This window comes from Geotrypetes seraphini, chromosome 4 (assembly GCF_902459505.1).
Source record: "Geotrypetes seraphini chromosome 4, aGeoSer1.1, whole genome shotgun sequence".
Classification (NCBI taxonomy): Eukaryota; Metazoa; Chordata; class Amphibia; order Gymnophiona; family Dermophiidae; genus Geotrypetes; species Geotrypetes seraphini.
Window position 1 is genome coordinate 195,594,453 of NC_047087.1, and position 25,535 is coordinate 195,619,987.

The 25,535-nt window shown below is 38.3% G+C and overlaps 1 protein-coding gene across 2 annotated transcripts in view; it reads right to left on the reverse strand.

Annotated features, from left to right (window-relative positions):
- The window catches only part of TBATA (thymus, brain and testes associated), a 227,924-nt gene that overhangs the window by 42,468 nt on the left and 159,921 nt on the right, over positions 1 to 25,535 (reverse strand). For both annotated transcript variants that reach the window (XM_033943293.1, XM_033943294.1), the window contains exon 9: positions 18,436 to 18,488. In XM_033943293.1, the coding sequence (XP_033799184.1) occupies positions 18,436 to 18,488 (53 nt within the window). The remainder of the gene's footprint in view (positions 1 to 18,435; positions 18,489 to 25,535) is intronic.

Consider the following 25,535-nt stretch of genomic DNA (forward strand, 5'->3'; position numbering starts at 1 on the left):
CGATTTTCAATGAAAATAACTATCTGATAATATTAACTTGTGGCAGATCAATATTATCTTCATCCGCCGAAATAGAAGCAGAGCCTGAAGGAAACAATCAAAAAAAAGAGTTTCTCCTCTGTACTGGAACGATTTTGAGAGCAGACGGGGAAAAAATAAAATAAATAAAAGACTTAAGATCACCGGAAAGAAAGTGCTGCCGAATCTGAAATAAAGCCCTGAAAGAACAGGTTTGTCTCCCTTTTGACGGCTTTTCACGGCAAGTTGTTGAATCTATATATATTTCCTTTACTAAACGGCGAGATATAGATGAACAATTTACTCATAAAATACAATTAAATTAAGCCAACTTCTTACTGACTGGAGGAAAGGCATTGAAAGAGGGGAAATAGCAGTGAAGAGAATTTGAGAGGGATCGATTTTGATGTGATGTGATGTGAAATCGTTATAAACTGATCTTTAGAACTGTGGCGGTTTTTGAAGCTGTCCTCTCCTGCCGGCGCTAAACTGAGAACTGAGGACGAAGAACCGGCGACTCTCTATCTCTTTTACTGGGACGGTAAGAGACTGAAGACAGGCTACAATAAATTGTGAATTTGCCCCCCTATAGTCGATTTCTTCAGGAACTAAAATTGTGACAGATTTTGCCTTCCTCCGCTGAGACTAAAATAAAACCTGAAAGTGAAAAAGTCAGGGAGAGGGAGCGCCATTTTCTCTGTGCTAGAGCGATGCAATGCTGAGGGATAAGTGACAGACGAATTTGAAGCAGCTTGAAGGCTTTGAAATACCCGAAGACAGAGAGAGAAAGAAAAAGTTTCCCCCTTTGATCTTTGATTTTTTCTTTCTCAGTGTGGCATTGGGAGATATAACAGACAAGAGAGGAAGAAAAATAAAGAAAAACTGTCAAATAAAATCCTGCTGCCTGAAGTTAGAACTAAATCCTGGGAGAGAAAAAAAAAAGGTTTATTTTCTCTATTATTGATTATTATATTGGATAAGCTGTTGATGGAATGACTGACAAAGATTTGATGACATCTCAGTGCTAATGTAAAGCAACAAGAAAAATTGCTGATATAATAAGATATCAAAGACAGATTACTGGGAATTGTGACTGAAAGAGACTATTGTGTCTCCTAATAAATATAAAGAAAGTAAAACCCAAGAAAAAGAAAACAACAACATGGCAAGTACCAGACAAAACAAAAATGAGGCTGGTATGTCAGCAAAAAGACAAAAGCAGGATCAAATAACACCAAGCAAGATCCCACTTCCTGTTGAAGAACCTGACATATTGAGTAAAGCAGAAGTTATGGAAGAACTAAGACAAATTAAACAAATGCTAAAGGAAACTGTAACCAATATGTCTGAAATGAAGGAAGAAATATTGAATATCCATAGACAAATGGAAGTTAATAATAAAAGAACAACTGTACTAGAATCTAAAATGGAGGTCATAGAAAGTGAAACAAACATGCAAAAATGATAGTCTGGAATTGAATAAATTGAAAGATCAACTGGAAGACTATGAGAATAGAGGAAGAAGGAAAAATATTAAACTTTTTGGAATACAAGAAAATTTAGAAGGAAAAAATGTTATACATTTTCTAGAAAACTTAATTCCAAAAATATTACAACTAGATTTAAAACAACCACTAGAAATAGAAAGAGCGCATAGGATCCCAGTTAAAAATGTAGAAAATCAAGGCAGGCCAAGACCACTAATATTCAAAATGCTTAGATACCAACAAGCATTAGAAATATTAAATGCTGCCAAAAAAGACAAAAATCTAAATTATAAAGGATCCAGAATATGGTTTTTGCCAGACTTTGCTAAAAACACAGCAAATAAAAGAAAGAGACTATTAGACATGAGACCACAATTAAAAGAAAAAGGATATAAATATGGACTATATTATCCGGCAAAAATGAGAGTATCATCAGGAGATAAATCCTTATACTTCGAGGATCCAGAAAAACTAAAAGCCTTTCTTTCTAAATCAGAACCTATGACATTTTAATATAAAACATTAAGATTGGTTTTGATAACATTATAAAAAATTATAAAAGTATGAGATATTGAAATACTGAAGAAAGAAAAATATGATCTAAAAAAAGACAATAAAAATATAAAGAGAGAAAGAATAAGATATAGAAAAAAAAAAATATTAATACCATATTAAATATATGTTTAAGATAAAATTTTTTGATGTATAATATAATACTAGGGAAATATAAATAAAAAATTGATAAATGGATGAAGATACATTAATGAAATGTTAGAAGTAAAAAAATGACTAAAGATATTAAAGGTTAATATAGATAGATAGAAGGAGATGTTGATTATAAACTTATAAAAGGTGATATCAAAGGTACTATGGCTGAATCAATAATAATTGTTCTGCCTAAGCCAAATAAAGATCCTACTTTGGTTTCGAACTACAGGCCTATATCTTTAATAAATGTGGATAATAAACTTTTGGCGAAAATTTTGGCTTTGAGATTAGCCAAAGCTCTCCCACATATTATAGATATGCATCAGACGGGTTTCGTTGCTAAAAGACATTCCTCTAATAACTCTAGATTATTGTTTCATATGCTAAATTTATCAAAAAAAATAGATGAACCGACTTTTACAGTTTCCTTGGATGCAGAAAAAGCATTTGATAGGGTAGAATGGAATTTTATGTATCAAGCTTTAGAATGGTTTGGTATAGGTTCTGGATTTATACAAATGGTAAAAACATTGTATAGCTTCCCGATTGCAAGATTAAATATTAATAATATGATATCTAAAGGTTTTCAATTGCAGAGGGGAGTTAGACAAGGTTGTCCTTTATCTCCTTTGTTATTTGATGTTATATTAGAACCCTTATTGTTAGCAATACAGCAAACGGGGGAGATACAGGGTATTCCATATTCAGATATGGAATATAAGATTTCGGCTTATGCTGATGATATTTTGCTTTATTTGAAAAATCCAGAATCTACCTTATCTTCTTTATTGGAATTAATTGATAAGTTTGGTAAATTTTCAGGTTATAAAATTAATTGGAATAAATCTGAAGTTATACCCTTAAATGTTCATTGTGTAAAAGGACTATTTAAAGATTTTCCGTTCATATGGAAGGAAGAAGGATTTAAATATCTTGGCATTCAAGTTAAAAATACAATTGAAGATACTGTAAAAGAAAATGAAAAATTTGTATTAAAAAAAGTTATGGAATTGTGTGAGCAATGGAACCCTTTACATATTTCTTGGTGGGGGAGAGTTCAAACTATTAAAATGATGATCTTGCCTGTAGTTTGCTACCAAATGAGTATGATACCTATTTATTTTCAGGGGTCCTTTTATAAAAAGATTAATAGCATTTTAACGAAATTTCTTTGGCTTGGTAGAACACCTAGAATAGCTTTAGTAACTTAGCAAAAATCAATTAAGGAGGGAGGGGTAAATTTTCCAAATTTTTATAGGTACCATCAAGCCTATATTCTACGTCAGGGTATGTATTGGATCCTCCCAGAACTTATAGATAATGTACCAGACTGGTTATATTTGGAATGGCGCCTTATGTTTCCCCTAAATTTAGTTCACCTTCCAAGTATTAACATGCCTAGAAGATACAGAGAAAACAAAATATTAATGGATACTTGGAAAACATTGAGATTTATTAGTAAATTAACACCTATCCCAATAAACAAATCAACAAATCAATCTCTATGGATAAACTCCAAGATCAAAATTGGCGGAGCTCAAATCCTTTGGAAGAACTGGATTATTGCAGGCATTAGATCTTTGGATGATGTTATTTCAGAAGGTAAACTGCTGGATTTTTCACAATTGCAACATAGATTTGGTCTTAGTAAAACACAAAGTTTTAAATGGTTGCAATTGAAGCAGGCCATTCAGGTTGGGTTCCCTGAATGGAAAACATTGAATAATCAATATAGTTTAAAGTTCTTATGTTTTCAAGCAGACTTCCTAGGACATCAAGCCGCATTGTGGTATAAATTAATATCTGGATATATGAATAAAAAGCCAAAAAATGGTCTAAGAGATATTTGGAGCATTGAGATTAAGCATCAAATTAATGCATCTCAATGGCCACTAATTTGGTCTTGGAGAATAAGATGTACAGTGTCAGCATCTATGAGACAAACTTGGTTCTTTTTATTACATAGAGCTTTTTGGACCCCTACACGTTTGCAAAAATTAGACAGTTCTAAGTCCAATAAATGCTGGCACTGTAATCTAGAAAGAACAATCTCAACTCAATGTACGTTGTAAATAGTTAAAGCAGGGGTTCATTCACTCAAAACATCACAAAAACAGGACAGTTGACAAAATCATAAGTAAACGGAGAAAAATAAACCTCAATTGTGGGTCGCCAGGACTACACAAGTACCAAAGCTCACCACCTCATCACGGGTTTATGAAAAAACTCTGTACAGTTATAAATTACTTTCACACTTTAGCATCACTTTAGATGACACTGACTTTGACAACAAACTAACTGATTCAAATAATAAAATGGATAAATTACGAAGGGAAATTAGAACTAACAAGTTGAAAAAATATCAAAGAGACGAAAAAGACTATCAAACTGGATATGTCTATAGATGGATGAATACGAATTACAAAATGAAAAATGTGAGATTTACTACATCTGGAGATTCTTCTGAAAATTTGAGCAATGAGGGTACTTCTACATCCGAAGACCCGGATGGGGATCTAGGTCGACACAGGCAAGGGGCAGGTTCGATTCAAGGAGGCAGAGGGGTCCGAAGCAGAGGAATACATCGAGGCCGAACACGAACTCGACCCCAGAGGAAAAGGAATCAATAGTGATTAATATATCAAACCGTAATTTAACATCTGATGAAATAAATATCTTATCAAAAGGTTTAACCTTTGTTCCAACAGTTCCCCATAATTCTTTTCAAGCTCGGATAGATTTAGAGAAATTTCTACGAAGGTTAAATCTATGCTCTTTCTTTCACGTACATCCTAGTATAGAACCTGAAAAATCCTGTGTACGCCCGAAATCCAAATGGAACCCTCCGGGGCCTCCGAATCCTATTATACTAGCTTTCAAGAATTTAATGATTCAAGATTTACAACGAATGGACAAAGATGTTAAACAACGAAAGTATTATAATAATTTGACCTCCGCAGAATGGACAGCATTACAATCTCTACAAAAAGATCCCACAATAATAATTAGACGTGCTGATAAAGGGGGTGCGATTGTAATATGGGGTTTGGAATTATATTTAGCAGAAGCCAATAATCAGCTCTCTAAAAGAGATACATATATGAAAATGACTAGTGATCCTTCATTAGAAATATTTGAAAAAATTGCTCAAAGGAGTTCTGAAGCCTTAAAACAAGGCTTCATAACAAAAAAAGAATATATGTTTTTGACACCTCAACATTTCAAAATTCCCATATTCTATCTTCTTCCCAAAATTCACAAAGATACTCAACATCCCCCTGGACGTCCAATAGTCTCGGCTCGCGATTCCCTGTTGGAGAAGACAAGTAAATACATTGATATAAAGCTGAAGGATCACCTGAAAGATATTAAGTCATACATTCAGGATACTACACAGTTTCTTAAAATGCTAAATGACATCGAACCTGATACCTTACAAAATTGTACTTTAGTTACTTTTGATGTTTGCTCGTTATATACTAGCATACCCCAAGATGAAGCCCTTCAAGTTTTGGTCAATTTATGGAATAGGCAATATAACCCTGAGAGTGGGTTTGTACTATTTTTGAAAGAACTAAGTGCCATAGCTTTGAAAAACAACTATTTTATTTTTAATGGAGAACTCTTTAAACAACTTTCTGGTATAGCTATGGGCGCATCGTTTGCCCCAACCATAGCCAATTTATATATGGCGTGGTTTGAAGAGACTTTCATCTATAAATTGATAGGATTTCAATGGGTGTTTAAATGGTGGCGTTTTATAGACGACGTGTTTGTAATTTGGCTAGGAACCCAAGTCCAACTTCAAGAATTTGCTTCAGAGCTAAATCAGTGCCATGAATCCATTAAATTTACTATGTCATCTAGTAAAAACAAAATAAGCTTTTTGGATGTATGTATACAATTGGACGGGACCCGTTTAATAACATCGGTGTTTCGAAAACCAACGGACAGAAATACACTGTTAAGATTTGACAGTATGCATCCAGTACACCTGAAAACCAGTATTCCCTTTGCCCAGTTTCTAAGATATAGGAGAATTTGCAACAGTAAAGAAAATTTTCTCCAAGAAGCAAAGGTACTGGAACAAAGATTAAAATCTAGAAATTATCCAACATCTATAATTAAGAAAGCAAAGAAAAGAGCGCTATGTAATCCCAGAGAGACATTACTGGATTACAACAAATCTCCTGAGAACAATGAACAATCTGAAATAATTCCCTGTATTATCAAACAGACATGTGCATCTCCACAGATGATTAAGAAATACAAAAAACATCTCCCACTGCTGAAAACACTTCCATGTTTTGCGAATAAAAGATTCATTTTTCCTCAATCCAGAAATAGAAACTTAAATGATTGGCTGTGTCATACATCTAAAGAAAAATTTACAGAAGAGAGTTTAGAATCTACTCTTGGACATAGCCCATGTGGACACTGCATTAATTGTAAAATCATGACCACTCTCTCGAATTTTATAAATCCTACTGATGGGAAAAATTACATTCTCAAACATACCTCCACCTGTCAAACAGCTAACGTGATCTATATAATACAATGCCCATGCGAATTATTTTATGTGGGCCAAACATCACGCAATTTAACTACAAGAATAACTGAACATAAAAGTTGCTTAAACACATGTAAAATGACAGCTCCAATAGTGGCTCACTGTATAAAGTTAAAACACAAGTTTGAAAGCCTTAGATGTTGGGTGGTGGAGAAAGTGATCCCTTCAATGAGACGAGGTGACATAAGAAATCTTTTATGGCAAAAAGAACAACAATGGATAAATCGCCTCCATACTATAGAACCACTAGGTTTAAATTCTGAATATGAGTGGCAGCCTTTCTTATGAATGCAAGGTTCATTTGCTCGGTCTGGATTGAAGAGTATATGTGAAGCAGTGAGGATTGACCTATGACCCTTCGCGTTTTTGCGATGATGTCATGACGCCCGACTCGATCCAGTTTTTAAACGAGTCGGGCGCGTATCTCGGTCTGAGGGCCATTTTGAGAGAGCCTGGCCGCCCGTTATACAGCTGACAGCGTGGAGACTACATTGTTAAATAATCCCCTGAAGTAGCCTGTTCGCAGGCGAAATAGAAGATCTTATCTATCGGGACGAAGATGTTTCTTCAGATGAGTGCTTGACTCTCTTATACATGCTAAGATACATATTTGTTTAGCCACGCTACTAAACGTTGCTTAGAATTTATCTACAGCTGTAGCTGATTGCCATACATTTAGTTAGTTTGGGGCTGTCTCTCTGATTTATAGAAAATTACAGGACGTTTGATTTCAAATCCTTTGAGAATCTTTTGATAAATATTCTTCTAAAGTGATGCTGAAGTGTGAAAGTAATTTATAACTGTACGGAGTTTTTTCATAAACCCGTGATGAGGTGGTGAGCTTTGGTACTTGTGTAGTCCTGGCGACCCACAATTGAGGTTTATTTTTCTCCGTTTACTTATGATTTTGTCAACTGTCCTGTTTTTGTGATGTTTTGAGTGAATGAACCCCTGCTTTAACTATTTACAACGTACATTGAGTTGAGATTGTTCTTTACAGAATACGATTGTACCTTTATTACATTAGTTAATTCATTAACTGGCTCCATAGGAATTCATGATGGCACAGCTATGGGATAGTGGCTTTGGGTTCTCAGATGGTCAAAGGACCGAGATTTTACAAGCACCAGCTTTATCTACAAACGTAGAAACACATGGTACAGATCTAGCTTGGCTAGATATTGACAAAACTATGAAGCAAATTATTCAAATGGAGATGCAGAGTGCAAGTTTGGTTGAATATTGTAAACATGAAATTATCCCAAGGGGCCTTAGAATGAGAACAGCCCCACAAATGTTTACAGATAATAATGATTTTATTACAACTTGGAATCAGATTTTGAATCGTTGCTCTTTAGACCTAATGCTGTTACTGATCAAAACTTTACAATATAAGATTAATGAGAATAAAATAGTGTATGAAGGATTACTGGAAGAAGCACGTAAAAACACTGACTTTGACAACAAACTAACTGATTCAAATAATAAAATGGATAAATTACGAAGGGAAATTAGAACTAACAAGTTGAAAAAATATCAAAGAGACGAAAAAGACTATCAAACTGGATATGTCTATAGATGGATGAATACGAATTACAAAATGAAAAATGTGAGATTTACTACATCTGGAGATTCTTCTGAAAATTTGAGCAATGAGGGTACTTCTACATCCGAAGACCCGGATGGGGATCTAGGTCGACACAGGCAAGGGGCAGGTTCGATTCAAGGAGGCAGAGGGGTCCGAAGCAGAGGAATACATCGAGGCTGAACACGAACTCGACCCCAGAGGAAAAGGAATCAATAGTGATTAATATATCAAACCGTAATTTAACATCTGATGAAATAAATATCTTATCAAAAGGTTTAACCTTTGTTCCAACAGTTCCCCATAATTCTTTTCAAGCTCGGATAGATTTAGAGAAATTTCTACGAAGGTTAAATCTATGCTCTTTCTTTCACGTACATCCTAGTATAGAACCTGAAAAATCCTGTGTACGCCCGAAATCCAAATGGAACCCTCCGGGGCCTCCGAATCCTATTATACTAGCTTTCAAGAATTTAATGATTCAAGATTTACAACGAATGGACAAAGATGTTAAACAACGAAAGTATTATAATAATTTGACCTCCGCAGAATGGACAGCATTACAATCTCTACAAAAAGATCCCACAATAATAATTAGATGTGCTGATAAAGGGGGTGCGATTGTAATATGGGGTTTGGAATTATATTTAGCAGAAGCCAATAATCAGCTCTCTAAAAGAGATACATATATGAAAATGACTAGTGATCCTTCATTAGAAATATTTGAAAAAATTGCTCAAAGGAGTTCTGAAGCCTTAAAACAAGGCTTCATAACAAAAAAAGAATATATGTTTTTGACACCTCAACATTTCAAAATTCCCATATTCTATCTTCTTCCCAAAATTCACAAAGATACTCAACATCCCCCTGGACGTCCAATAGTCTCGGCTCGCGATTCCCTGTTGGAGAAGACAAGTAAATACATTGATATAAAGCTGAAGGATCACCTGAAAGATATTAAGTCATACATTCAGGATACTACACAGTTTCTTAAAATGCTAAATGACATCGAACCTGATACCTTACAAAATTGTACTTTAGTTACTTTTGATGTTTGCTCGTTATATACTAGCATACCCCAAGATGAAGCCCTTCAAGTTTTGGTCAATTTATGGAATAGGCAATATAACCCTGAGAGTGGGTTTGTACTATTTTTGAAAGAACTAAGTGCCATAGCTTTGAAAAACAACTATTTTATTTTTAATGGAGAACTCTTTAAACAACTTTCTGGTATAGCTATGGGCGCATCGTTTGCCCCAACCATAGCCAATTTATATATGGCGTGGTTTGAAGAGACTTTCATCTAAAAATTGATAGGATTTCAATGGGTGTTTAAATGGTGGCGTTTTATAGACGACGTGTTTGTAATTTGGCTAGGAACCCAAGTCCAACTTCAAGAATTTGCTTCAGAGCTAAATCAGTGCCATGAATCCATTAAATTTACTATGTCATCTAGTAAAAACAAAATAAGCTTTTTGGATGTATGTATACAATTGGACGGGACCCGTTTAATAACATCGGTGTTTCGAAAACCAACGGACAGAAATACACTGTTAAGATTTGACAGTATGCATCCAGTACACCTGAAAACCAGTATTCCCTTTGCCCAGTTTCTAAGATATAGGAGAATTTGCAACAGTAAAGAAAATTTTCTCCAAGAAGCAAAGGTACTGGAACAAAGATTAAAATCTAGAAATTATCCAACATCTATAATTAAGAAAGCAAAGAAAAGAGCGCTATGTAATCCCAGAGAGACATTACTGGATTACAACAAATCTCCTGAGAACAATGAACAATCTGAAATAATTCCCTGTATTATCAAACAGACATGTGCATCTCCACAGATGATTAAGAAATACAAAAAACATCTCCCACTGCTGAAAACACTTCCATGTTTTGCGAATAAAAGATTCATTTTTCCTCAATCCAGAAATAGAAACTTAAATGATTGGCTGTGTCATACATCTAAAGAAAAATTTACAGAAGAGAGTTTAGAATCTACTCTTGGACATAGCCCATGTGGACACTGCATTAATTGTAAAATCATGACCACTCTCTCGAATTTTATAAATCCTACTGATGGGAAAAATTACATTCTCAAACATACCTCCACCTGTCAAACAGCTAACGTGATTTACATAATACAATGCCCATGCGAATTATTTTATGTGGGCCAAACATCACGCAATTTAACTACAAGAATAACTGAACATAAAAGTTGTTTAAACACATGTAAAATGACAGCTCCAATAGTGGCTCACTGTATAAAGTTAAAACACAAGTTTGAAAGCCTTAGATGTTGGGTGGTGGAGAAAGTGATCCCTTCAATGAGACGAGGTGACATAAGAAATCTTTTATGGCAAAAGGAACAACAATGGATAAATCGCCTCCATACTATAGAACCACTAGGTTTAAATTCTGAATATGAGTGGCAACCTTTTTTATGAATGCAAGGTTTATTTGCTCGGTCTGGATTGAAGAGTATATGTGAAGCAGTGAGGATTGACCTATGACCCTTCGCGTTTTTGCGATGATGTCATGACGCCCGACTCGATCCAGTTTTTAAACGAGTCGGGCGCGTATCTCGGTCTGAGGGCCATTTTGAGAGAGCCTGGCCGCCCGTTATACAGCTGACAGCGTGGAGACTACATTGTTAAATAATCCCCTGAAGTAGCCTGCTCGCAGGCGAAATAGAAGATCTTATCTATCGGGACGAAGATGTTTCTTCAGATGAGTGCTTGACTCTCTTATACATGCTAAGATACATATTTGTTTAGCCACGCTACTAAACGTTGCTTAGAATTTATCTACAGCTGTAGCTGATTGCCATACATTTAGTTAGTTTGGGGCTGTCTCTCTGATTTATAGAAAATTACAGGACGTTTGATTTCAAATCCTTTGAGAATCTTTTGATAAATATTCTTCTAAAGTGATGCTGAAGTGTGAAAGTAATTTATAACTGTACGGAGTTTTTTCATAAACCCGTGATGAGGTGGTGAGCTTTGGTACTTGTGTAGTCCTGGCGACCCACAATTGAGGTTTATTTTTCTCCGTTTACTTATGATTTTGTCAACTGTCCTGTTTTTGTGATGTTTTGAGTGAATGAACCCCTGCTTTAACTATTTACAACGTACATTGAGTTGAGATTGTTCTTTACAGAATACGATTGTACCTTTATTACATTAGTTAATTCATTAACTGTAATCTAGAACCAGGGACTTTAGATCACTTATTATATCATTGTCCCTATATTAAAAGTTTTTGGAATTCAATTTGGCCACAAATTAATAAATTGATGGAAAATCATATAGCTATATCATATGATACAGTATTATTTGGAATGATGATGAGGAAAACAAGTCAAATTTCACCAGAAAATAACAAGCTTTTATTAATTATGACAGGGGTTGCCATTCAGCATATAACTAATAATTGGAAAAATTATAACAACCTAAATTATACATTTTGGTGGAATACAATATGTCATATATTTAAAATGGAAAGAACGATAGCAATACAAAGAGGGACATATACTAAATTTATAAAAATATGGGGGCCATTGACAAAATACTGCAATCAATAAATAGTAGGATTTTTCTTCTTCTTTTCTTCTTTTAAATATTTTTTTTTATGACACACATAGAGGGGGGGTAATGAAAATAATTTTTACATAATATGTTATAATATGTTATACAATACGTAATGTATGAATGAAAAGTAATAGAAGGGTGGAGGGAGGGAGAGGTGATAAAAATATATTTAGAATATGATATATTAGATATAAAATGATATTGTGTATTTATCAATTTTTTTAAATATTTTGTACATTTTGTGTAAAATTTGAAAATTAAAAATAATATATGAAAAGTAATAGAAGGGTGGGGGGAGGGAGAGGGGGAAAAATATATTTAGAAATATGATGTATTAGATATAAAAGTGATATTTTGTATTCATCAATTGTATTTTAAATATTTTGTACACTTTATGTAAAATTTGAAAATAAAAAATAATAAGGAGAAAAAAAAAAAAATGTTCACAATCCCCCTTCTTTTTTTTTTTTCTTTTCAATTATTTTGTATATTGTATTAATTTTTTTTTTTTTATCTTATTTTAACTTGTAAACCGGCTAGATATTTGCTGATAGTCGGTATAGTAAAAATTTAATAAACTTGAAACTTGGTTTTTAGCGTAGGGAGCCTATGAGCGTCGAGAGCAGCATGGGGCATTCAGCGCAGCTACCTGCGCTAAAAACCGCTATCGCGATTTAGTAAAAGGGGAGAGGGTATATTTGCTTATTTTTGAATAGTTGTTACTGAAGTGACATTGCATATTTTAAAGTCATCTGCCTTGACCTCTGAAAAAACCCCAAATACAAATGATAATTAACATTTTCTCTGCGTACAATGTGCTTTGTGTTTTTTAAAATTTTATTGTTGGTAGATCATTTTGACTTGGTCATTTTAAAAAGTAGCTCGCAAGCCAAAAAAGTGTGGGCACCCCTGCTATACTGTCTTGAGGAAAGATTTGGCCTCTGAAAGCTTATTGAAAAATGGATTAGTCCAATGAAATGGTATTTTTTATTTCTCATTATTTCTGGGCCAGAACTAACTCTGGCCCAGAACTAACTCTCCGATGTCAGAATTGATGTCAGAGGTGAAGTCTTGTGAGTCCAGTACTTGTACGCGCCTGGCCTGGCTTGGGGAGGCAGGAAGAAAAAAATTGCAAAGGCAACGCAATCGACTTACATTGCCTTTGCGATCTACTGGTCGATCACGAACAACCATTTGGGCACCCCTGCAGTACAGTATACTGCTGTTTTGGTATCCTGTCCTGACCTGAGGAATGGGGTTTAGTCCCCCCAAAATTGCCTTATTTCCATTTCCTATTTATAAACTTTAATCAACACACTTACAATACTACTTGATTCTATGTAAAGCAACAACAAAAAATTTTTTTCTACCTTTTGTCATTTCTGCTTTAATCATCTTCTCTTCGCTCTCTTCATTCTATTCAGTGTTTGTCCTCACTACCTTCCATGCAACATCTGTCCTCTCTCTTTGCCCCTTCTACTCAGCCTCTGTTATCTCTCTCTCTACCCCTTGCATCCAGTGTCCACCCTCTCTCGGTTCCATATGGCATCTTCCCTCTTTCTATGTCCCTTCAATAAACTGTATATCCTGTGCCCTTTGTCTCCTTTGTACATGTTCAGCTTCACCTCCCTCCCCTATGCTATGGTATCTCTCTCTTCTCCTTTCCTTTCTTTCTTCCCACTCCACCCCATGGTCTGGCATCTCTATCTCCTTCCCTTCTCTCCCCCCCATGCCCTGGCATCTCCCTCCTATCTCTCCCTCTCCCTCCTTCTCTGGCACCTTCTCTCCTTTCTTTCCCTCTGGTCTGGCATTTTGTCTCCTTTAGTTTTCCTTCCTCCTCCCCCCCATGCCCTGGCATCTCTCTCCTCTCCTTCCATCTCCCCCTCCCACTCTATTATCTGGCATCTCTTATCCTTCCTTTCTCTCCTTCCTTCCTTTCACCTGGTCTGGCATCTGCCTCCTCCCCCTCCCCCCATATGCCCTGACATCTCCCCCCCCACAAGGTCTGGTAGCTCCTTTTCTTTCTTTCACTCCCATGGTCTTGGCATCTCATTCCCCTCCTCTCCCTTCCCTGGTCTTCCTTCTCCCCTCTCTCTCCCTAATTGGGTGCTGCAGCAGCAGCACTTCTTTTCCCCTCCCCAATTGGGTGCAGCAGCAGCATTTCTCTTCCCCCTCCCCCCAAAAAAATTGGGTGCAGCAGCAGCAACATTTCTCTTCCCCCTTCCCCCCCAAAATGGGTGCAGCTTCAGCAGAACATTTCTCTTCCTCCTCCCCCCTTGGATGCAGCAGCATTTCTCTTCCCACCCCTCCCATCGGCAGAGTCACAAGCTTCCCTCCATCGCTGACCTATCTTCCATAGGTCAGCGACTGAGGGAAGCTTACAACTTGCTGCTCTTCCTTGCTTCGGGCCTTCCTCATTGCCGGGTCCTGCCTTCGTGGAAACAGAAGGTAGGCAGGACCCGGCAGCAAGGAAGGCCCAAAGCAAGTAAAAGCAGCAAGTTGTAAGCTTCTCAACGTCGTTGACCTGTCTCCTGCCTCAGCCCGTAGCGAACTCATGCTTCGGGGCTCTAAGGTGTGCATGTCGGCTTCCCTTCTCTTCTCCCCGGGATGTAACTTCTGGTTTTGGAGGGAAGAGAAGGGAAGCCGGCACGCACACCTTAGAGCCCCGAAGCATGAGTTCGCTACGGGCTAAGGCGGGAAATCTTCAAGCCGGTGAGAGGTGGGTTTTAAAAAAAAAATGTTGAGCAGCGCGGCAGCGGCAGAATTTGCGATAGATGGCAGCTGAGCGGTCATCTAAATTAGCCAGGTAGAGCACCCGGCTAAAAGGCCCTAGGGAGAACACTGTAAGGGTTTTATTATTATTGATTGCTGCCTCTGCATCCATTACCTTTGCCTCATCCCACCCCTCCCCAAATAGATTAAAGCATCTGCCTTCGAAAAAAAACAAGTCCTGTTAGGTGCTACAGCTTCAAAATATGCACTTTGCTGCTGAGCAGAAATAAATAGTAAAATAAAAATATGAAGGCTTTCCATAAGACTGCAAATAAAGGCATCATGTTTAGACCTTAATCCTCCTACTCCTGTCCTCCCCACCTGAGGCTTTGCAACTCCCAGACACTCTGCAACACAGGCCATCCTCCTCCTATTAACCAGTAATCTGGAGTCTCAGCAGGTGACAAATGGGAGGTATTTGCTAGTGGGATCAGCACTTCCTGATTCAGATGTATTAAGATTAACCTCTGAAACGCTTTCATTTCCTGCTGAGTAAAATGGAAGTAAAAGCGGAAGATGAATTTGCTCAGTTGGCTTAGTCATCCTCAGGAATCCCTGGGGCCACATGGAAGGGGCCTCTTGGCCCATGGGCAGCGGAACGCTTTTTTGTTTGGAGGGAAGCTCCACCCTAGATCCCACCCAAGCTCTGTCCCAGACCTGACCAAGCTCCAACCCAGACTCCACCCCCATAATATGTACTAATTGTAATGCCATTTCTTCCATTCATTTTTCATATACAGTACACACAAAATAATCTTGTAATCTGTCTTTCCCTCCTTCCAACCCCCATTCAGTATGGCTATTCTTATGTTCTTATTTTTTAAATTAACTTTTATAAAGTTTATTATCATGCATTACTTTACTGAAAGAGGCTGAAGTGTTACTTTGTATTTTTTTTTTAAATTCTGTATTGGCAGTGGGACGGAAATTACTGTCCTTAGTCCCTAAATCTTGAAGTCTCTCCCTTTTCCCTTCAGAAATCCTACCCATTACATAAATACATTACATAAATACCTTCTCTCTTTCCCTCCTGCTCCACACATCTATTTTCCAATCATTCTCCCTTTCTCTTCCCTGTCCCTTTTCCTCCCTTCCCACCCCCAGCCCAAAAAGCATCTCTTTCCCTCCCTTTCCAACCCCCCAGCCTGTGCGGCATTTGTCCTTCCCTGCCATCCCAAGCCCCCAGCCCATGAGCATCTATCCTTCCCTCTCTTCCCAACCCCACTCCCCAGCGGGATCCGATGGCACAACCTCTCTCTTCAGCTCTTGACTCCCCCAACTACCTCCTCTCCGGCCGCTGCAATTTTGGAATCATCGGGGAGCCAGCAGCGGCAGCGAGGTGAGTCTGCTGCTGTTGACCTGCTCCAGAAGCCTTCATTTTGCAGTATCCTGCCTACACAGGAACAGGAAGTTGTTGCAGAATGAAGGCTTCTGGGGCTGGCTGATGGCAGCAGGCTCACCTCGTTGCCACTACTGGCTGCCCGAAGATTCGAAAATTGCAGAGGCTGTGGAGGAGGTAGTTGGGGGACTCAGAAGAGCCATAATTGATTCTTCTGAAGGCAGTAGGAAATTATATGTCATATAACTTCCTACCGCCAAATTTTGGGGGGGCCACAGCCCTTTATTCCGCCACCTGTTGCAGGGGCTGCATGTTGGAGACCCCTGGCCTAGATGAGTCCATCTGGCTTCCTGTTTGCCTGAATAGCTCCTCTGGCAGGAGGACAAAATATTTAGGGATCCTTTTACTACAGTGCACTATGCAGTTAGCTCATGTTTTAGTATATACTAACAGTGGCGTACCAAGGGGGGGCGGGAGGGGCGGTCAGCCCCGGGTGCCAGCCCTGAAGGGGTGCTCCCGGCCTTGCCGTTCAGTCCCCCCACACCCCCGAAGGACCGCTCGCCCCCTTGAAGGCCTGTCCCTCCCCCATGTAGGCCTGTCCCCCCACCTTGAAGACCTGCCTGCCTGTCCCCCCCTTGAAGGCCTGTCCCCCCCCTTGAAGGTCTGCACCCCCCCCAAAGGCCTGCACCCCCCTGAAGGCCTGTCCCCCCCTTGAAGGCCTGTCCCACCCCCTTGTAGGCCTGTCCCCCCCCCCCCTTGTAGGCCTGTCCCCCCCCCTTGAAGGCCTGCCTGCCTGTCCCCCCCTTGAAGGCCTGTCCCCCCCTTGAAGGCCTGCACCCCCCCTGAAGTCCTGCACCCCCCCTGAAGGCCTGCACCCCCCCTGAAGGCCTGTCCCACCCCCTTGAAGGCCTGCCTGCCTGTCACCCCCCCTCCCCCTTGAATGCCTGCCTGCCTGCCCACCCGCCCCACCCTGAAGGACCACTCGCCCCCCTGGCCTCCCCGCACCACCTATGAAGCAGCACTACCTATGCTCCCGGCCTTGCCGTTCAGTCTCCACCACCCCCGAAGGACCGCTCGCCCCACTGACCTTCCTGCACCACCTGTGAAGCAGCAAGCAGCAGGATCGCGAGGTCAGCTATCCCTGAGCTGCTTGGGCGCTGCTTCCTGCGCCGCGGTCCCGCCCCTCCTCTGACGTCAGAGCTATGGTGCACCCATGCTGTGTAAATGTCACCTACCTCTAGGCACCAGCTTATAGAATTGCCCTGATTGTGTAATTTGTTACCAGCAGTTTTGTAAATGCATTATTATGGCTGATTATTGAGCTGGCTAGACTGAAGTGTTAACTTATGTCTGCCATTGATATGATGTAAGATGGTTCACCTAAACACGGTTGTGCTAATGCTGACTTATTCTATTGGGGCTGTATACAGGTGAGTATAGTGGGTTTTGGGGGGCTCACCATATGGGAGTTCTGGTGAGATGTTTATCTGGCACCCTTTTTGTGACGCTCACAGCAGTGCCCTGTAAGGTGCCCCACTGCTCTGTTGCCATGTCTGGGTGACTAGTATTCTATAATGGACTCTTGGCACCATGATGTCATTATATAATTGATGCTAAGCACCCAATAGTGAGATGTCTAAACTGAGGCACTAATTTATAGAATTGCTCCATATATACTTTTCACAGAAGAAAATCAGGTCAGTATTGAGACCTGATAATCACTGTATCTTTTTAAACACTGGCTGCATCACGAACCACAATAACATTAGAAAAATGCAAGGGCAGACAAAAATGCAGTCCTAGCTCCCCCGCAGGAAAAGATGGACTGTGGGAAAACAAGATCTGCTGTGCATGCCCAGAGATTTTGAAGAATTACCTGGAAAGCACTAAAAACGCTTCTAAAGGTACCTTGTGGTGAGGACAACATCTGAGTATATGACCCTGGTGAACTGCTTGTCCTCAGTGCCTAACATAGGAAACCTTTTTAAATCTCTCAAATACAAATTTTTAAAATCAGTGGGCTCTAAAGCAGGGGTTCTCAGCATAGTCCTTGGAACACACCCATCTAGTCAGGATTTTAAGATACAAACAATGAATATGCATGAGATAATTTTCATGCACCATATTCATTATATGCAAATCTAACTCATACATATTTGTTGTGGCCACCCTGAAAATCTGATTGATTGGGTGTGTCCCCAGAGTGGGCTGATAATTCCTGGTCTACAGCATAGGAGCTAGAAAGAACATTGGGCAAACTACATGGAATTTCTGGTGGTATGTTTCAGTTGCCAAATGAATTAACTCAGAAGAATATTTGAATTCTCAGCTTCTTTCAGAACTAATAAATGGCAAAGGCTTTTTACCTGGTTTCTCTTCCTCTGGAATGGGTTCTTGTTTCTGTCTTTGGTGTAATTTGCTGGAAATACAAAAGGAAGAAAGCGAAGGGTTTCATTTCCAAGAATGAGAACAACAGAGGTTCAAATACTTGTCAAAATGTTACACTTATCTTTTCTTTTGGTGCCCTTATTTTTTTTGCTATGTGTCCAGTTTTATTCAGAGATATAACTATTGTGCAACTACGCAAGAAAATGAAGGTGTAAAAATCACTCCTTGTCCATTGTCTCTCCTGCAGTAGGTTTGGTATAGTGCAGGGGTGGGTAACTCCAGTCCTCGAGGGCCAGAATCCAGTCGGGTTTTCAGGATTTCCCCAATGAATATGCATTGAAAGAAGTGCATGCAAATAGATCTCATACATATTCATTGGGGAAATCCTGAAAACCCGACTGGATTCCAGCCCTCAAGGACCGGAGTTGCCCAGCCCTGGGTGGAGGCACAAGGGAGAGTCACTCTCCGCCTGATTCCAGCTTGGTTGCTCCTGACTTGTTACTCAAGTTTTTTTCCTACTCTCAATAGGACATGAGTAGAAATAAAACAAAAAATGCAGAATAATCTCCAGCAGCTTTAAAACAGCACCTCTTTTGTCCGAGTACCTCATTTCCTATAATTTCTACAAAGGAAAAGTTACATTACATTAGTGACTTTTATTCCGCCATTACCTTGCGGTTCAAGGCGGATTACAAAAGAGGTTATCTGGACATTTCCAGAAGTGTTACAGAGTAGAGCGGGTTACTTTGGGGGATTGAAATGCTTCCTGCGGTGTTACTTTGTGTTGATGGATTTCTTGAATAGCAGGGTTTTTATTTCTTTTCTAAAAGTTTTGTAGTCTGGTGTCGTGTTCAGTAGGATTGGAGAGTTGGTGGTCTAATTTCGCTGCCTGCATGGCCAGTAAGCCATCGTACATTTTTTTGCGTTTGACGCCTCTGATTGGGGGGGGGGGTGAATGGTGTCTGGGCTTTAAATAGTAGACAGTAGAATTTTCACAGAAAACCCCCCCGCCAACTTAAAAGCAAAACTATCATACAAAAACTATTATGGAACTCTTGCCCAGCCCTTGCATTTTGCACATTTGGGCAAATGTCCATGGAGCTTTTTGAATGAGCTTCTGCAAGCATAAAGTTTTCACTAGGACTATTTTCCATGGAGAAAAATGCTTGTGAGGGGACAGTTTTTGTTTCTATTGGACCTTTTCTAGAATTCAGCCTTTTGTTTTTAAAATCTTTATTCATTTTCTTATGTTACAACAAGTGTTTCAATAAACTCATTAGAAATTTGAATATACACACTTGATTAACTCATATATTAATATCAAATTTAACATTTCATTAGAAATTTAATATTATATAAAGTTATAATATTATGCAAGAAATCAAAATTTATATAATTCTTATTAGATATAATAATCCCCTTTCCCTCCCTCCCTCCCAATCATTAATACATAAATCAATTTTTAATTGTAATTCATTCATATATTAATTATTATATAATAATCAGAATTAAAAGCCCACCCCATTCCCCTCTATTCAAATGTTATCATGGGAAAAGTTAATCATCCATTAAAGAAATCTGTTAACGGTCTTCAGATTTTTCCAAATTTTATTCATGAGAAAGTTTATCATTCTTTGCAAAAATCTTTTAATGGTCCCCATATTTTTTGAAATTTATTCATATATCCTTTATGTGTTGCAATAGCGAGTTCCATTTTATATATATATGGCATACAGAATTCCACCAGAACATATAATTCAATCTATCATGTTGTTTCCAATTAAATGTAATTTGTTGTATTGCTATTCCAGTTAGGATAAATAAAAGTTTGTTATTACTTGATGAGATTTGGCTCTTTGCTCTCATGGTTGTTCCAAATAATATAGTATCATATGTCAAGGCTACTGGATTTTCTAATATTCTATTAATTTGGGGCCAAATTGATTTCCAGAATGATAAGATAAATGGACAAAAGAATAAAAGATGATCTAATGTCCCAATTTCAACATGACAGTGCCAGCATCTATTGGATTTAGAGCTATCTATTCTATGTAAACGTGTAGGGGTCCAAAATGCTCTGTGAAGAAGAAAAAACCAAGTTTGTCTCATAGATGCTGATACCGTACATTTTAGCCTCCAAGACCAAAGTCGTGGCCATTGAGATGCACTAATTTGGTGTTTTATCTCAATGCTCCAAATGTCTCTAAGAGCATTTTTTGGTTTTTTATTTATAAATCCAGATATTAATTTATACCACTGTGCGGCTTTATGTCCTATTGAGTCCATCTGGAAACATAAGAATTCTAAACTGTGATATTTAGCAAGGTTTTTCCATTCAGGGAACCCTTCCTGAATAGATTGCTTCAATTGCAACCATTTAAAATATTGTGTTTTATTAAGACCAAATTTATGTTGCAATTGTGAAAACTCCAGCAATTTGTCATTTTTTATCACATCATCCAAAATACGAATACCTGCTATCATCCAATGTTTCCAGATGACTTTAAAACCGCCAATTTTGATCTTGGGGTTTAGCCATATTGTTTGAGTAGTTGATTTATTAATTGGAATTTGAGTTAGATTACTTATGTATCTTAGAGTTTTCCAGGTATCCATAAATATTTTATGATCTTTGTATAACTTTGGCATTTTGATACTAATTACATGACTAAGACGTAATGGAAATATAAGTCTCCATTCCAGCCAAAACCAGTCGGGAATATTATCAGTGGGTTCTGGGAGGATCCAATACATACCATGTTGTAAAATATAGGCTTGATGATACCTATAAAAGTTGGGAAAATTTACCCCTCCCTCCTTAATTGGTTTTTGCAGCGACACTAAAGCAATTCTTGGTTTTTTATTAAGCCAAATAAATTTTGTCAAAATTCTATTTAATTTTGTATAAAAAGATTCTTGAAAGAAAATTGGTATCATTCCCATTTGGTAGCAAACTACAGGCAAAATCATCATTTTAACTGTTTGTACTCTTCCCCACCAAGATAAATGTAAAGGATTCCATTGCTCACAGAATTCTGTCACTTTCTGTATTAGACATTTTTCATTAATTTTCATTGTTTCATCTACTGTTTTTGTTATCCAAATTCCAAGATATTTAATAGATTCTTCCTTCCAAACAAAAGAGAATGTATCAAATAAACCTTTTGTACAATATACATTTAGAGGAAGAACTTCTGATTTATTCCAATTAATTTTATATCCTGAAAAAGTTCCAAATTTCTCAATTAATTCAAGTAGATATGGAATGGTAGATTCTGGATTTCTCAAATATAATAATAAATCGTCTGCATAAGCAGATATTTTATATTCTCTGTCTGAGTGAGGTATACCCTGTATCTCCTTTGTTTGTTGGATAGCTAATATTAAGGGTTCTAAAACAATATCAAACAGTAAAGGAGACAAGGGACATCCTTGTCTAACTCCTCTCTGTAGATTAAATTTTTCTGAAAAAGTATTATTGATATATAGTCTTGCAGAAGGGGAGCTATACAATGTTTTTATCATTTGTGTGAATCCAGGACCTATACCAAACCATTCCATTGCCTGGTACATAAAAGGCCATTCTACTCTATCGAAAGCCTTTTCTGCATCCAATGAAATAGCAAAAGTAGGTTCATTCATTTTCTTTGTTAAATATAGCATATGGAATGCTAATCTGGTATTGTGAGATGAATGTCTTTGAGCAACGAATCCTGTTTGATGCATACCTATAATGTGGGGGAGAGCATTAGCCAATCTTAACGCAAGTATTTTTGCTAATAATTTTCCGTCTACATTTATTAAAGATATTGGCCTATAGTTTGAGACCAAAGTGGGATCTTTATTAGGTTTTGGCAAAACAATAGTTAAAGATTCTGATATAGTGCCTTTAATACAACCTTTATTAAGTTGATATTGATAAAGATTTAGTAGATAGGGTAGTAAAAAATTTTGAAATGTTTTATAAAATTCAACTGTATATCCATCACCACCTGGAGCGGATCCAACTCTAAGGGATTTCAAAGCTGTTCCTAATTCTTTTATTGATATTGGTTCTTCTAAACTTCGTTTTATATGTTCAGGAACTTTTGGACCCTCTAACATTTTCAAAAATTCTAAACCATCTTTTTCTTTATTTTTATAAGTCTCGGAAGAATAAAGAGATTTATAAAATTTTAGGAATTGTTTTAATATAGGTTCAATTTGTGTAAATGTGTCTCCATTTTCATTTTTTATAGCTATTAATTTTGTTTTTCTTTTCAGCCTTTAATTTTTGGAGCCACCACAAAAATTACACAACCTTAATCTGATTCCTCCTTAGTGCAATTTTAACATGTTTGCACACTTTCAGTGGCATACCAAGGGGGAGCGGGGGGGGGGGGTCCGCCCCGGGTGTACACTCCAAGGGGGTGCACAACTGGCCATCCACTGGGGAATAGGCTGCCACTGCCGCCATCGGGAGCAAGCTGGCGCCGAGTTCTCCCTCCCTGCTTTTCTTCCCCACGGGGCCGACCAACTTTCGCCAACCGATGTCAATTCTGACATCGGAGAGGACATTCTGGGCCAGCCAATCATTGCCTGGCTGGCCTGGAACGTCCTCTCCAATGTTAGAATTGATGTCGGGCAGCGAGAGTTGGTCGGTCCCACGGGGAAGAAAAGCAGGGAAGGAGAACTCGGCGCCGGCCTGTTCCCGATTGTGGCAGTGGCAGCCTTTCCCCGGCGGCGGTGGCAGCATCATGTTTCCCAATGGCGGTGGCATGGGGGAGGGCAGGGAGAAAGAAAGAAAGAAAGGGGGTAGGGTGAAACAAAGAAAGAAAGAAAGAAATGTGGCACGGAGAGAGAGAAAGACAGACATAGAGAAAGAAAGGGGGCATGGAGAGAGAAAGAAAGAAGGGGGCAGGGTAAAAGAAAGAAATGGGGCACGGAGAGAGACAGACAAACAGAAAGAAAGGGGGCATGGAGAGAGAAAAAAGAAGGGGGCAGGATGAAAAAAGAAAAAGTTGGGGGAGGGAAAGAGGTCTGGAGGAGAGGAAACATACAGGAGGTTGAAAGAAGGGAAGAAATATTGGATGCACAGTCAGAAGAATAAAGTGCAACCAGAGACTGATGAAATTACCAAACAAAGGTAGGAAAAATGATTTTATTTTCAATTTAGTGATCAAAATGTGTCTGTTTTGAGAATTTATATATGCTGTCTATATTTTGCACTATGGCCCCCTTTTACTAAACTGCAATAGTGGTTTTTAGCACAGGGAGCCTATGAGCGTCGAGAGCAGCGTGGGGCATTCAGCGCAGCTCCCTGTGCTAAAAAACACTATCGCGGTTTAGTAAAAAGGGAGGGGGTATATTTGTCTATTTTTGTATAGTTGTTACTGAGGTGACATTGCATTGTCATCTGCCTTGACCTCTTTGAAAACCTGTGGAATATAAATGATAATTAACATTTTCTCTTTGTACAGTGTGTTTTGTGTTTTTAAAATTTTATTGTTGGTAGATCATTTTAAGTTGCCACAAAGGTAAGGGGGGAGGGAGGGGAGCTGCTGAAAGACATCTAGTAATCCTTGCAAGCTTGACTGTGCAGGGAATTATTTTTGTAAAATCATGTTTTGTTATGTGACTGGCATTATTTAGATTTAAATTTTTATGAATGAATAGAATGAAAATGATATAAAATTACTTGCTTGTTTTTATGTGCGTGCACTGAAGGAAAGTGGAGAGAGAGTGGGCTGAGAACGCTGGAGGGAAATGGGGAAGAGAGAGTGGGGAGAAGACACTGATTTATAAATTGACAACTGTACAGAATATTGTTTCTTTTTATACTTTAATATAATAAGTTCAATATAAAACAATTCAAGGCTTGTGTGGATGGAATCAGGTGGTTTGCGGGGATGGGGACCAAGCTTACGGGGATTAGTCCAATAAAATGGTATTTTCTTACGTCTCATTATTTGTTTTATTTTTATTTGTTAATTTGTAAAGTTGTGATTGTTATGTATCAGTTTTTTCAAATTTACATCTACTCTCTTTATATTTTGCACAGTATTAGGGGACATGTGTCACTGTTTTTGTGGTGTTGTGGTGTTGCATTGTATGCAGAGTCTGGTTTCTTGGCAGTTCAGTTTAACTTTTGTTAAATATTTCTATTTTTAGTTTGTGATTATTCCATATTGGGCGAGGGTGTATCTCTGTTCTGTGTGTATGAAAAGAACTTAATTTTCAGTTGGCATTGACTGCAGGATCAATTGACTGTGCAGGATCTGGCTTGTTTAGTTTTACAATGTATGTGTTGGTGTTCTAGTGCTCATTGCAGTGTTTAAGATGCTGCCTTTTCCTAGGTACACTTTTGTGCGATATGTGGATTGTTGATAAAAATCATATTTTTCAAATAGATGGGGGGGGTTGGTCAAAAAATGATGGGCCCCGGGTGTCACATATGCTAGGTATGCCACTGCACACTTTTAAAATAAAGCAGCTCAGGGTTTCAATAACATTATAACTAGAACTTTCACCCTTACTTTTCAACAGTCTAAGTGGACTTGTTTGATTGGAATTTGTAGGCTTTTGGAAGCACATCAATAGCTCTCATGTATTCCTGGATATACCATTAGGATATTGTGTAATGTGTTTACTTGCCCTAAGACTACATGCATCTAGCCAGTTCAGTATTAAGATGCAAGCAAACAAAGAAACTAAGAACTCTAAACCAGGAAATTAAAAAGGAGATTCTGGGAAGCCTACGGAGGGAGGAGATTAGAAGAGGTGAAGTTTAGCATGGCACTTTGCAACCCTCTCCTGGAAGCACATCTAGCCAGTCTGGTTTGCAGGAGTACTTCAAGATAGAAGCATAAGAAAGTCTATACAAAGGGGATGCAACATTTGAAAAATTATCTCCTTTATGTTAATAGTAGTCATCCTAAAAACTCAAATGACTAACTGTGCCTCCAGGAGATGGTAGAGACACACTGGTCAGAGCAAAGTTTCATTGCCTCTAGGATCCTGTCACTAGATAATTCAGGTCACTAAAAAGTACCTTGCAGATTTCAAAGGGTAGATCCATCCCATAAGCTCATTCACAGGA